A 13,893-nucleotide genomic window follows, 5' to 3' on the forward strand; every position below is an offset into this window, starting at 1 on the left:
CAATGTTACAACAGTGAATTATTATCTTAAACGTGACCTAAAGCTCAAAAAATGAGCTGTACATATGTTCTAGTACTTCTAAGCAGAAGCAACTCAGTTTATACAAGGACCTCTCTCAAGAAAGGGGGCAAGAGAGAGTTAAAAAGGACCCAGACTGCAGTGTGACAGTTTAGATAAAAGAAACAAAATCTTTATTGAGACAACTAAACAGGGATGTAGGAAAAATTGATGTTGGAGACAACTGGCAATGGAGTCAGTCCTTATGGTTTCATGGTAGAGTATTCCTTACATGGGACTTTAATACACCAAGATCAGAACCATTAAACTAAACACATTCTGTTTTGCCTTCTTTAATGTGTAAAAATTTTTGTTAGAGCCATTTTTAATATCAATCAGACAAGTGGAAGGAGACTGAACTGCATTTGAATTCTTTCCCTTCACCAGTAGGTAGATTTGAATGTTGTCAAAATTTCTAGAACCACTTCTGCTTGCAACTGCTAAAGACAGGGCTAAGGAGTGGTCAGTCAACCAACAGTCAAATTGTGGTTGAGAGATGCTAAAATGCCCCATATATGTTAATCACATTATACAGGGTAATTTGATCCATTGTTCATTTAAACAAATATTGATCAGTACAGCTTCAACCTGCATACTTTAAATACATTTTACCCCCGCTTTTCTTTATCCAGTTAACTTGATCCGACTCATGTTAACCAAAGAGCACTGGAATCCCCCCCCAACTTGTGGTACTGATGTTGCCTCCTCTGCTACCGTACCTTGTTCCTCCCCTCCTCTTCTTCTTACACCCGACTGTCCTCCTGTTGGCAGCATTCACTCTCCTATTATTAGCGTATTGGCTGCAGTTGTTTTCCGTATTTACTCTCAGGGCAACCCGATCTGCAGGTGAACAGTTCAACCTCGACCTCGCTGTTTCCCTGTGACACTTTCCGTGGATTATCTGCAGGAGTGGGAACGATGCGCTTTACGTGCAAAAGAGAGAAGTTGCATTTAGGATTTTAGGACTTATATACGGGACGTGGCATCCGAAGTGCGCGTCTGGATCTGAAGGCGAACAAGAAGATTTGAATAGGCGTCAGTGCGGGCGTAACGGTGAGCGGTTCTTTTTTGGGATTCCATAAGAGTCGTAAATTGCAGTCAGTTATTTCTCTACTGAGCCAAATTTTTGTGGAAAAAGACGAGCAAAGGACTAATATTAATAACACAGAATAGTACGTCTGTAAATAACAACAATTTAACTATATTTCATACTCATTTTGTAACATAGTCTTTGAATTTTGTTTCTCTCCATTTAGCACATTTTTGTAATGACATCAGTTCTGCAAACTTGACAAGGACGGCAACTAGCAATCCTTTCCAGTATTGATTAATCTGCGAATTATTTTCTTAATTAATCTATTCCAATTCATCATTTGGGCAAAGAGTTAGAAAATGGTGAAAAAAATGCACAATGCAGTTATTTTCAGAGGCCAGCTTGACCTCTTCAGAAGTCTTGTTCTGCTCAACAACATCCAGTTTATACTGACCTCAAACTGAGGTCAGTATAAACTGTAGCTTTAAAGTGGCATTAAAGAAGATGCAGCTACAAAACATTTTTTCTTAAGAAATTTCTTAAATATTTCATTGTCAGACCAAAAGTTGATCAACTAATCTAGTGTAAATATACGATAAACATTATTCTATACTTAGTATAATAGTTGTATGCTAGCCTCAAGGTATTTTTATATTGTATGCTACAATCTGCTGTGGCATAGTAAGTTTTAAATAAACACGGTAGATAGATAGATAGGTAGATAGCAACTAGAGCAGAGGAGTCAAATAAATATTAGAAAATGAATAGTGAAAAGTAATTGAAAACAGTTATAAAACATATGGTGTTGTGGACTAAAGCTAGAAGTTGACTGCACTGTATTGGTAGGAAATGTGGGAGGAGTATGATTTACTAGCATGCATGGATTAAGTTACTAACAGTTGTTATGTGCAGGTGATGTCAGCAGCTATCACTGTTGTATTTGAATGGCGATTATTATTTTTAGAGTTGAATGCTTGTAATGCCTTTGTATTTTATTTATATACTCCTATTGTGTGTTCTTACTTCTTTTTGGTTCTCTTGCTTATAACAATTTATACACTGTATGTATACTGTAAATAATTTAAAGTTAGTTCCTTAAAATTGAGAGTCTACTGAGTTTTAACTAATTTAAAATGCCTAAATGTGAGAAAAGAAAGTCAATACACTAGAGATATTAAGATGAATCAACATATTACTTTCCTTTAACATTTCTCAGGTGATAGAGTCAGTTCTTTGTTTGACCTGAAGAAAATACAACTGCAGCTATTGAAACCAGTTTGTGCTGGTTTCATGTAAAACTGCTCAAAGCAAGTTTTCATAATTTTTTTGTTATTAAAAGAAACAAACGTGGCTAATGTTCACTTTTTACAGACAGATTTTATCATGAATAGTTTATACAGTACAGTTATATGTTATCATCTTGAATGGGTTATACAAAGTACTACAAAGTGGCAAGGTGCATTAACTATGTTTTTTCAGCCGCTACAGGGTTTAGTGAGACTGAAAACAAACTGACACATCTTGTTTCCTAGCAATGACGAATGAAGTTACCAGTCCGAAGCTACAGCTAACTGACTAACAAGTATCAGCTCTAGGCAACAATGCAGCAGAACATCATCAAGTGACGATATCAAGGTTGACAGTACAGAGACAGTTCCTGAACAGGGCTAACAAAGCACTAACATTACACAAAGCTGTAATTACTCCCAAATTAAAATCATATAAATTCAACTCAAAGGTAAATTCATAACCATGTTAGTTTGCTATTGTTACAAAAATAAATGTGTTAACTTTAAATTATAACACATCCAGAAGGAAGAACGCCCAATCCTAATCAAATTTGAGTCCTCTAGCTGCTTATAACACTCTCCATCATCTCTGTCTCAAACCCAGAACTGTCTTGTTGTGAGGTAACAGTGCTAACCACTGATCCAACATGATGCCCACATCCTGTCCTATTTTCACTTTATTTATTAGACAAGAGATGAATCCAATTTCCCCTACTTACATTCACATTTCCCTCTTTTCCTTGTGTTTTAGTCCCACCCATGTAAAATGCAAGGAAAAGATGCAAGGACAATCTACAAGGACAAGGATGAAGTTTCAACTGACATGAGATGTCCTTTCCTCAGAGCCTTCTTGTGAAGCGTTGAATCACAAAATGATTTCTGATAAAAGGGCGTGTCAGTCCATAACAGGGTTCTGAGAAGGATGCATTGTGTATTCTTATTTATAGCTCCTCCAGGCAGCCACCTTGCTCCTTGGTCCTTGGGCCTCAGAGAAGAAATAAGAGTTTTCGGACATCCTTCATCATGGTGCAAACAGACGACTTCCAGGCTGAGCGAGGATTGAGGACCAAGGAATGATGAAATAAGGGAATTGGGATTCACCTAATGTGTAAAATCTCAGTTAATGCACCTTTAAACAATGCATGCTGGGAAATATGCTAGTTTTGTTCATTAGAAAATTAATGAATTGAGTGAACTCGCTACAGTTCATTCATTCATCTCATCATTTCAAGTCAAAAGACCTCAAGTAAGAACAACACATTTATAAGTTCTGAAGTGGTCTGAAAACAAAAACTACATATTTGAAGTTGAATTAACTTGAAATTAATACATATTTACTTTCAGTTAATGAGAGATTAATTGATTCCACTAAATTCCTTTACGATTATTTTCACTGTATAACAGTTCCGGTGATAAGTATGTTGGTTAAGCACATTGTAGACTGTGTTAGGTGGCAATAGTGCTTAGAGGTTTACTATGATACAGTAATTGTACAAATAGTATAAAACATTAGGAGATTAATTTTATGTTCCCTGTTCCTTCCCTGTTTCCTTCTTCAGTTCAGAAAAGCTGTTCATTATCCAAGGCTTGTAAACCTGATATGTGTACACCTAATGAGACAGTAACCTGAGATCCCATCCTGAGGAAAACCAGGATGCATCCCATTGTGTCACAGCTTTTAGGCAAGGCCAATGTTGGAGGCAGCCACTGTGAACCTGCCACTGCTACCTTGCTTCTCCTCTTGTGTTTTGGCTTTCCTCCCTCCGTGGCTACTTGTCCATTCTACTGCCTTTGTGCCAGTGATATCATTTCCTGCAGTGGCCACAATCTGTCTCGGCTGCCCTCTGATGTTCCAAGCTATGCCACACGGTTGGACCTGAGCCACAATGCCCTCACCGTCCTGCCTGTGGCCTGGATTCCTCAACCATTAAACTGGCTTGCTACACTTGTTCTCAGCCGAAACTCCATAAATCGAATTGAAATGAATGCCTTCACTGTCACGCCACATCTCCTTCATCTGGACCTCTCATCCAACCAAATAACAGTACTGAACTCATCCATCTTCACTGGGCTAAAGGATCTGAAAGAGCTGCTGCTATTTGGCAACCAGATTGTCCAGATCAACCCAGGAGCCTTCAGTGACCTTCACAACCTGCAGAGGCTCTATCTCTCTGGGAACAGACTGACAATTTTCCCACTGGGCCTTTATTTTGAACCTGGAGGGCCTCGTAACCTGACCTTTCTTGATCTGTCGCACAACAGGCTCTCCGAGGTGCCGATCCAGAGTTTGCTGTCTCTCACTCGCCAAAGTGGAATTTATTTGCAGGAAAACCCTTTGGTTTGTGACTGTGCTTTTCTTGCCTTGCTGGAGTATTGGATCTGGAAACAGTATCACCCTCTGGTAGACTTCAAAGGTAAATACCCATGTAGGCATGATTCAGGACCAGGCCTTATTTGTAGCCAGCAGGGAGTGTTGGATATGCCCAGTGAGGTGCAGACTTACCAAGTAGAGCCTGGTAAGTGGCTGATAGTGCCATGTCCAGGACTAGCATCCTCAGCCAAGGAAAGGCTTGTGGTGTTTTGGGTTACCCCAAGGACTGTGGTGACTTCATCAACCAATGATCTGAGCGCCCACATAGTAGTTCTCCCCAATGGCACCCTTGAAGTTCGAGGAGCACTCATAGAGGATTCTGGTACATATGGGTGTGTGGCAGCCCGTGGGCGACATTATGACCCCTACGAGTCAGTGGAAGTTAATGTGGTGGTTGGAAATTTGAGCACTGTCTCTGCCAGCGGTTTGGCACATCGCAGCAGCACTCTGCATTTCAACACTGCATTCACCACCCTTGTTTCCTGTGTGGTTAGCATAATTTTGGTGTTGCTATACCTCTACCTCACTCCTTGTCGATGCCAGAAAAACCAGGGAGGGGGCTCAAAAGGGTGCGGCAGACGAGCCTTTAGCCTTTGTTCGGACCCCAGAGAGGTAGAGTTAGGACAGCGGCGGTCGAATGGAAAGAGGGTGGCTTTCTTGGAGCCTCAGGCAGAAAACTCTAAATTTGGCAGCCCAAAAACATCACCAGTAAACTTGGGTCATATTACCACTGAGGGAATTCTCAAGAATGGAAGTAGGACAGTGGGGCTGACATTCATAGACCCTGCTCAGATGGCATAGCAAGAAATGTACCTTTTACATGTTTTTTTTCTGTCTCGTTTCAGTACATGATAAAAAAAATCCTTTTGATGTTAAGTAGTATACTGTGATTTATGTGAACTAGTTATGCACTGTGGGTTTTGGGTGTTTGGTCTGAGGCAAAATTTCAATTATGTATAATGAAAATTGTGTCTATTTTTATGTTGAGGTCATATTGAAATTTCACAGTTACCATGGGAAATTTATACTGCAAAGATGACAAAGACCATATATGTAAATGTGGGTGGTTTTTCATATTTGGCCAAGTGGAATAGTCACAGCTGATTTAATAAGACATTAGAGGCATTGATGGTTATTACACAGTATATGCATTGTGAATACAGCCATCACAGTGACCCTTGTTGTTTCTAACCATCTGTCTCCTACTGGGGAGCATATCATATGAAAAACACCAGTCGTGTGTGAAATGATCTGAACTTCAATGTTTGACAGATCAAACTGTGTCTTCTACATGATATGTTAATCAAAGAGAACCTTGTGAAAGTTCCCTTGTAAAAAATACAAAGTGAGACATATGGTAGCTTATTGTGTTACTATAATGTAAAAACCTGCAAAATGAAAATACAGACTTAGGTTTAGTCAGAATCAGAATCAGTTTTATTGGCTAAGTGTGTTGCACTCATGAGGAATTTGACTGCGGTACAGTGGCTCAGTGGTTGCTGAGCCAAACCAAACAGTAATGGAAATGCAGAGAACAGATTTAATGATTCCTCTAAAACTATCAGCGGTTCCAGGGCAGGTTGAACTTCTTGAGCAGGAAGTACATCCTCTGCTGTGCCTTCTGATAGTGATAGTGCTGATGTTGCACATTCACTTCAGATCCTAGGAGACAGTGGAGCCCAGGAACTTGAAGGACTTTACTGCTGATACAGTGCTACTGAGTAAAGCTTTTTTCCCTCTTGTGCACATGTTGGTCACTACTTTTTCAAGTGGAAAGAAGTACACTAAATGAAGTGTGTTGTAATGGCAGTGAGGACACAAGGAAGCCTTCATACTTTCATAGGCAACAGACTAATGACAGGTGTTTGGATAGAGGCTTCAGGTAGTGATGATCCCATTGTGACCAATTTAAACATCCCTCGCCACTCACTGTGACAGGCTGCTTTTCACAGGGCAGCATAGGGACATTTGGAGAGTGTTGCAGTGTAACATTTCCAGTTAGCATATTAGAATAAGTGGTCACATCACTGAATAATATAATATTAAATATTATTATGAATGCAACAATTAATATTATGAGCTACTGAAAATAGTAGCATGTTTGTATTGGTATTTTAAATATTAGAATTTCTACAAATATAAATTATAGCCTCCTAATTCCTTGCTGTTTTTTTTTTTATTTTTTTATTGAATCTGAAGAGAAACTCCACCAATATTATGCATAATCCTGAGGATCTCATCAAAATTATGTCAGGCTGGGCTTCAACGCTACACATTTATGCCAGTAAACCTGCATTACAAAGTCGATGTCATATAGGTGACAATCTGACAAGCAGCTTAATGGCAGATGCTGTTGAGCTGCATTATGGTAATTGTAAGATTTTTGAGCTTAACCCCTAGTAGGAATAAAAAGAGTACTTTCATATTCTTCTTTTAAATCTGGCTTTTATGAGGTTTTTGTCCCAATCAAGCATCTAGTGTGCAAAAACTGCTTGTATGCATCTCTTTGATTTGATATTTCAGTTAAGCTGACTTCTGTGATCTTCCTCAACTGTAACAAAATAGCGTCTGAGATACTTTGTGTGTCATTTGTTGATCACCCATCAATGTTAGCATTAGCCACGGTAAATACAGACATCAGAAACCTGTTTATTTCCAATCTTTTGTTGATTGCCAGATGAAAGGCTTGGGACTTTTGTGATCTGCCAACTCACTGTTGGGCCTCTGTGCTGTCCCTGAGAGTTGTTGCTATGCATCTTAAAGTGGCTCATGAGATACAGATGGTCTGGGTGTTAGTCTGGCTCTGTCTTTTCTGGGGTTTTTTTCATGCTTCTTTTTAAATGTCTTATGGATATTTGGTTGGAAAAAAAATGGCTATATCCATGCGATAGCATTAGTTAGCATTAGTTAATCTAATGAAGTTGTAGTTAGTTGCAATTGTGCACAGTCCATGTTATGGGAGCACATCACTGGACCACACTGAGCCTATCCTGATTGATGTTAAATTGAACCTATTATCTCTATAGTGTGGCTGTTGGATTCAGCAGTAGGAGTAGTAGTAGCAGAGTAGCAGGAATAGTAAGGCTACTAATTGCTGTCTTTATATTTCTAGATTAGGTTATATAACATAAGATGTAAAATTCTTCTCTTCTGCAAAAGTTTGATATGCATATGTAGTCCAACACCATAGAAGCATTTAATCTCTTCTGTGCCCAATATAAATGTAGTCATTTCCTGACTATCCATAATTCAAATACCAGAGGAGTATAGTGTGGGTTGTAGCTGAAATAGAAATGTTAATGTGAACACATTCAAGATAATGAGACCATTTAGCAAATAGTTTCCACTGTTAAATTAACAGGGTCTTATTAATGGTGCCCTCTTAACTGTGTAGTTGATTCACCATGTTCTGATAAAGCAGTAAATTGTTTAAAAAACTTCCCAAAATACTGGACATCCTTCTGCAGACTTAGTGTTTCATAAGCAAAGGTCACTTGTGACAACTAATACCTTCAGTCACTTTCTTTAGTAAATTTCATTTTAGAACCAAAAACTCAAATCTCCACACATACTCTAAAAATGACGCTGAGTCTCAAATATTTTTACAACATCCTTTAAAAATCACTGTAATTTAATAGGGATTTCCTCTATTCACAACACAGTACAGTACTAATTACAGTAAGTGCATACATTTGGAGCAGTTCATCCCCATAGGATTTAATTATACATCACTTGGAACCAAACCTTATACAAGCTGTAAATTGTTAACAATTACCAGATAGTACTGCTGCTGACATGCATGAAAAAATACCCATAAAAGTATTTTTACTTGTTTAATTGTAGAAACATTTGTAGTGATATGTAATATATTTAACACGCAAATAACTGAAACAAGTCGGTTTATGAGAGGTAAAGTATATCTCATACCTACATTTTTTAATGCATGTCATGTTCTGCAGAGGAAGCAGGAATCCCATTACCCACAGGATGAAAACAAAATATACTGTCCCTAATACACCATGTATGAGTTTTGTAATAACTGTGAAAAGCTTCTGCTTGACAATGAATTGGTTTTCTCAGTTCGATGGGGAACACATTTCAGGTTTACAATATATTATATCCTGCAGGGTTTTATGATGTACTCAAAATGTACTTGCAGTATGATGTCTCGCTCTCCTCATCCTTTTTCCTTTAATCCACAGATGTACATTTTTCTCCAACATTTTGGTGGCAAAGTTATTTCAGGGTCATATTCCCGGTATTTATCAAAATAATTTTTTTTTACTTTTTCAGATAAGTTTTTATATCATGAACAGCTTTTCATATTAAGTGATCCACATGTAGTTCCTATGGATATTTATAGGAACACTTCATTCTTTTCAGTAATTTCTATGAATGCCTACTGTAAACCACACTTCAGGTGTCATTGATATAACCAGTATACAGTAGCTGCTACACAGCTGAATACATAGTGATAGGTTTAGATTCAGAATCTGTCATCACAGGTGAAAACAGACCAGACTACCACAAAAGTATCACAATGCTTCCTCAAGGAGCTTTCAAGGGCCCCCAACTTTCAGCTCAGTTCACTGAAATAATGAAGTGCCAAGCCACAGGAGAAAAGCAAATAGGGTCGAGTGAAAAGTTTGTCAGGTGTGCCTAAGAAAAAGTTCTGTAAAATCAAGAAACAGGGAGTTTGTCTAAAATACAAATATTCTGTAGGTCCTACGTAGAATGTGCATCCAACGAAGTTCAAATTCTACAACACCAGTATGTAACATGTTTTTTTTTTAAGGAGAATATCAGAGAAAGTAGAGAAGGCAGACAGGAGGGAATGTGATTCAGTGCTGGGAGAGTGATGTGGGCTATTAGTTGAAAGGATGGGTGTTCAACCTACAATAAAATAAGGATGAATTCTGATGTTGTGACTGTAAATTTGAGCCAGACTAACCTGACACTGACTGTCAATAAACCTTTCAAAAGCAATTTGAAAGAGAGGAGTTGGGACTGGGTGGCATGATTATGGGCTCTCATTGCACATACTCAATTTTTGGTGCCATTATGATGCTATGTGCTGCAAGCAGTGTTAGATAATTTGGTGGCATTCACAGAATAAACACAGCACATTACTTGTGAAACTGCCAGTAAAATATCTTTTAAAAATTACACGAAGGAGCAAACATCTATAGGCAGGAACAAACACTGCCACATTTAGGGGACTTGAAGCAATAAATAAATAAAATCATCTCCCATTAGAAGAGAAAGAACAGATTTTTTTAAAGCTGACATTTCATTGATGATTTAAGGATTGCACACAGTTCTTAAGCCCAATTTTATGAGTTATGTGTGTCTTCTAAAAGTTGAGGTAATGTTAGACAACCAGGAAAATTCTTCCATGAGAAAAGTAGTGAAGGTCAGGGACTGATGTGAACAACTTCCATGAATACTTTCAAATAATTTGCAAGCAAACACTAATAATGTGAGTGTAATAAAGTACAAACAGGGGTTTGCAAGGACAGTTAATTGAGGTTATAACCATAGCAGTTATCCCCTTACCTCCATACTTGACTCAGTCTAGGAAGGTATAGTCTGTCAAGTGAGAGATCTTGTCAGCTTCAGATTTTCTTTGCCAAATCAATCAAGGCCAAACAGAGACTTCAAAAATGCCAGATTGTTAAAATTTTCAGCAGTGAAAGGAAATGCCTAACATGTATTTACGTACTGTAATGGCAAAAATGCTCTTAACATAATTCAGTGAGTGCAAAATAAAAGATACCAATTCTGGAGGTTGATGTGCATTTATTCCTGCAGGAAGGAACGAACTCTCACAGAGTGTCAAACATAACAGTCTGAAGCAGAAGCTCTCTGAGCAGAGATCTGCATTTCCTTTCATACATAGACATGAGTGTTGCTTGTGGTTTCGGTCTGTTAAGGTCATATGTAGGTTTAAGGAAACGCCTGTCACACAGGAAAGAAGCTGTCTGGATAAGTGATTTACATTTATAGAGCACGTATGCATGATGAAGCACAACAGGTCATGTGATTATACAGTATTTACTATATTGTGAAAGGGGTAGCTCAAAGGGGTTGCCAAACCCATAGAAAATGAATACCAATGTTTTTATCAGCTTTCTATCTCTGGTAAACACTTATATGCTTCCTGCCCAGTATCAAACAACATTTAGCAACTAGCTGGTGAATATAGTTATAAAGAGCCAGGTATTTTCCTCAGGAGAAACCCACCTAGTCATAGTAACAGTCACATCCTTCGAAGCACAGGCTGAGGTGGAGGTGTGGCAGCAATCTTTGATTCCAGCCTATTAATCAACATACCAAACATAGTTATAATTCATTTGAAAGCCTCACTCTGAGTCTCTTGCACCCAAATTGGAAAACTCAAAAGCCTGTTCTATTTGTTATTGTATACCGTCCACCTGCCCCTTGTTAAGAATTTTTAACTGAATTCTCAGACTTTCTGACTGATTTAGTGCTTAGTACAGATAAAATAATCTTAGTGGGTAACTTTAATATTCATGTAGATGCTGACAATGACAGCCTCAACAATACATTTAATTCATTATTAGACTCAATTGGCTTTTCTAAAACTGTAAATAAACCCACTCACTGTTTTAATCACACTCTTGATCTTGTTCTGACATATAGCATTGAAACTGAACACTTAATAATTTATCTCCAAAACCCTCTTTGTTTGACAATTTTTTTTTTATAACTTTTGAATTTACATTAGTGGATTAGAATCTATGTGGGAAACAACTCCACTACAGTAGATGTCTTTCTGACAATGCTGTTACCAAGTTTAAGGAAATAATTCCATCATTATTTACTTCCGTGCCATGTGCCAACACAATTAACTTAACTTCACTCCCACACAAGTTGATAATCTTGTGATGGTACTGCAGCCTCCCTGTATAATACAATTTGCCCCTCTGAAAGGGAAGGCAATGAAACAGAGGAGGCTAGCCCCGTGGTACAGCTCGCAGCTCCGCTCCCTAAAGCAGGCATCAAGAAAACTGGAAAGGAGGTGGCGCTCCACTAAGTCAGAAGAGATTTTCATAGCCTGGAAAGATAGTTTAATAACATATAAGAAAGCCCTTCATAGTGCCAGAACCGCATTTTATTCATCACTGATAGAGGAAAATAAGAACAACCCCAGGTTTCTTTTCAGCACTGTAGCCAGGCTGACAAAGAGCCACAGTGCTGTTGAGCTTAACATTCCCTTAGATCTCAGCAGCAATGGCTTCATGAGCTTCTTTACAAATAAAATCACAACCTTTAGAAAAAAAATAAATCAGATTCTTTCCACAACTCTCACAGATGTATCAAGTACAACAGCTTTAGAAACATCTGTCAGACCTCATTTATATTTAGACTACTTCTCTAACATAGATCTCTCTGAGTTTACCTCAACAATTGCTTCATTTAAATAATCAACTTGTCTCTTAGACCCAATCCCAACCAAGATTACCCCTAATCAACATGTCCATATTAGATCTGATCATCCTCTCTCTGATAACAGGCTATGTTCTGCAGGTTTTTAAGATTGCTGTAATTAAACCTCTACTCAAAAAGCCTACTCTTGACACAGGTGTTCTAAGTAATTATAGACCAATATCCAATCTCCCCCTTATTTTTAAAATCCTTGAAAAAGCTGTTGCAAAGCAGTTATGTGACCACTTGCACAAGAATGATTTGTTTGAAGATTTTCAGTTTGGTTTAAGGGTCCATCATAGTACAGAAACTGCACTAGTGAAAGTCACCAACTATCTCTTCCGAGCCTCAGACAAAGGATTCATCTCTATACTTGTGCTCTTAGATCTCAGTGCTGCTTTTGACACCATTGATCATAGCATCCTATTACAGAGACTTTTACATGTTATTGAGATTAAAGGACCTTCACTAAGTTGGTTCAAATCTTATTTATCAGATAAATTCCAGTTTGTTCATGTTAAAGATGAATCAGACTAAAGTTAGTCATGGAGTTCTACAAGGTTCTGTGCTAAGTCCAATTCTCTTCACTTTATGCAAGCTTCCCTTAGGCAATATTATCAGGAAACACACCATAAATTTCTGTTCCTACGCAGATGATACTCAGCTATATGTATCTATGAACCCAGTTGAATTAGATCAATTGGTCAAACTTAAAGCAGGTCTAAACAGCATAAAGCACTGAATGACCTGTAATTTTCTACATTTAAATGCTGACAAAACTGAAGTTATTGTACTTGGGCCTAAAAACCTTAGATCTATGCCATCTAACCACATACTCTTACTCAAGATGGCATAACCCTAGCCTCCATTACTGCTGTGAGGAACCTTGGAGTCATTTTTGATCAGGATATGCCCTTTAAATCACATAAACCAAGTCTCATGAACTGCCTTCTTTCACCTGTGCAATATCACCAAAAACAGGAACATCCTTTCTCAGAGTGATGCTGAAAAACTGGTCCATGCATTTGTTACTTCCAGGCTGAATTACTATAACTCTTTACTGTCAGGATGTTCCTATAATTCCCTAAAAAGCCTCCAGTTAATCCAAAATGCTGCAGCCAGAGTAATGACAGGAAACAGCAAGAGAGATCATATCTCTCCCATATTAGCTTCTCTCCACTGGCTCCCTGTAAAATACAGAATAGAATTTAAAATCCTTCTTCTAACATAAAAAGCCCTTAATGACAAGGCTCTGTCATATCTTAAAGACCTCATATCATCCCAACAGAGCACTTCGCTCTCAGAGTGCAGGTCCACCTGTGGTTCCTAGAGTCTACAGAAGTAGAATGGGAGACAGAGCCTTTCGTTATCAAGCTCCTCTCCTGTGGAACCAGCTACCAGTCTCTGTTTGAGAGGCAGACACCCTCTCTACCTTTAAGATTAGACTTAAGACTGTCCTTTTTAGTAAAGTTTATGATTAAATTAATATAATATTGTATTTTTTAAATATAATCCTAGTAGGACAGTGAGGGAGGGTAGAAAGGCACTTAGTATGCTTTCTGATATTTCATGGCATTATAACAACCAATGTGGCTGAACAGGGATAAGACTGACAGCCATCTTAGTAAATGCAAGCAAACAGGGGCCCGGGCTGTTCTGTTGTCACCGAGTATATTTAACTGTACCACTGGTTT

General features: G+C 38.2%; 1 protein-coding gene across 2 annotated transcripts; it reads left to right on the top strand.

Moving 5' to 3' along the window:
* Positions 1-893: 893 nt before the first annotated feature.
* LOC109960855 (amphoterin-induced protein 2) lies at positions 894-7,779 on the top strand. 2 transcript variants are annotated; one of them, XM_020601251.1, is made up of 3 exons: positions 894-1,110; positions 3,327-3,625; positions 3,939-7,779. In XM_020601251.1, exon 3 carries the CDS (start codon positions 4,034-4,036, stop codon positions 5,549-5,551), a length of 1,518 nt encoding a protein of 505 aa, XP_020456907.1. In that variant the 5' UTR covers positions 894-1,110; positions 3,327-3,625; positions 3,939-4,033; the 3' UTR covers positions 5,552-7,779. The 2 variants fall into 2 exon arrangements, with proteins under 2 accessions (XP_020456907.1, XP_020456906.1); XM_020601250.1 differs by lacking the exon at positions 3,327-3,625.
* Positions 7,780-13,893: the final 6,114 nt, after the last annotated feature.

Source organism: Monopterus albus, unplaced genomic scaffold (genome assembly GCF_001952655.1).
Source record: "Monopterus albus unplaced genomic scaffold, M_albus_1.0 scaffold51.1, whole genome shotgun sequence".
Taxonomy (NCBI): Eukaryota; Metazoa; Chordata; class Actinopteri; order Synbranchiformes; family Synbranchidae; genus Monopterus; species Monopterus albus.

Excerpts from the sequence above, each read along its gene's own strand:
- LOC109960855 (XM_020601251.1), top strand. The coding sequence starts at position 4,034 with ATGCATCCCATTGTGTCACAGCTTTTAGGCAAGGCCAATGTTGGAGGC.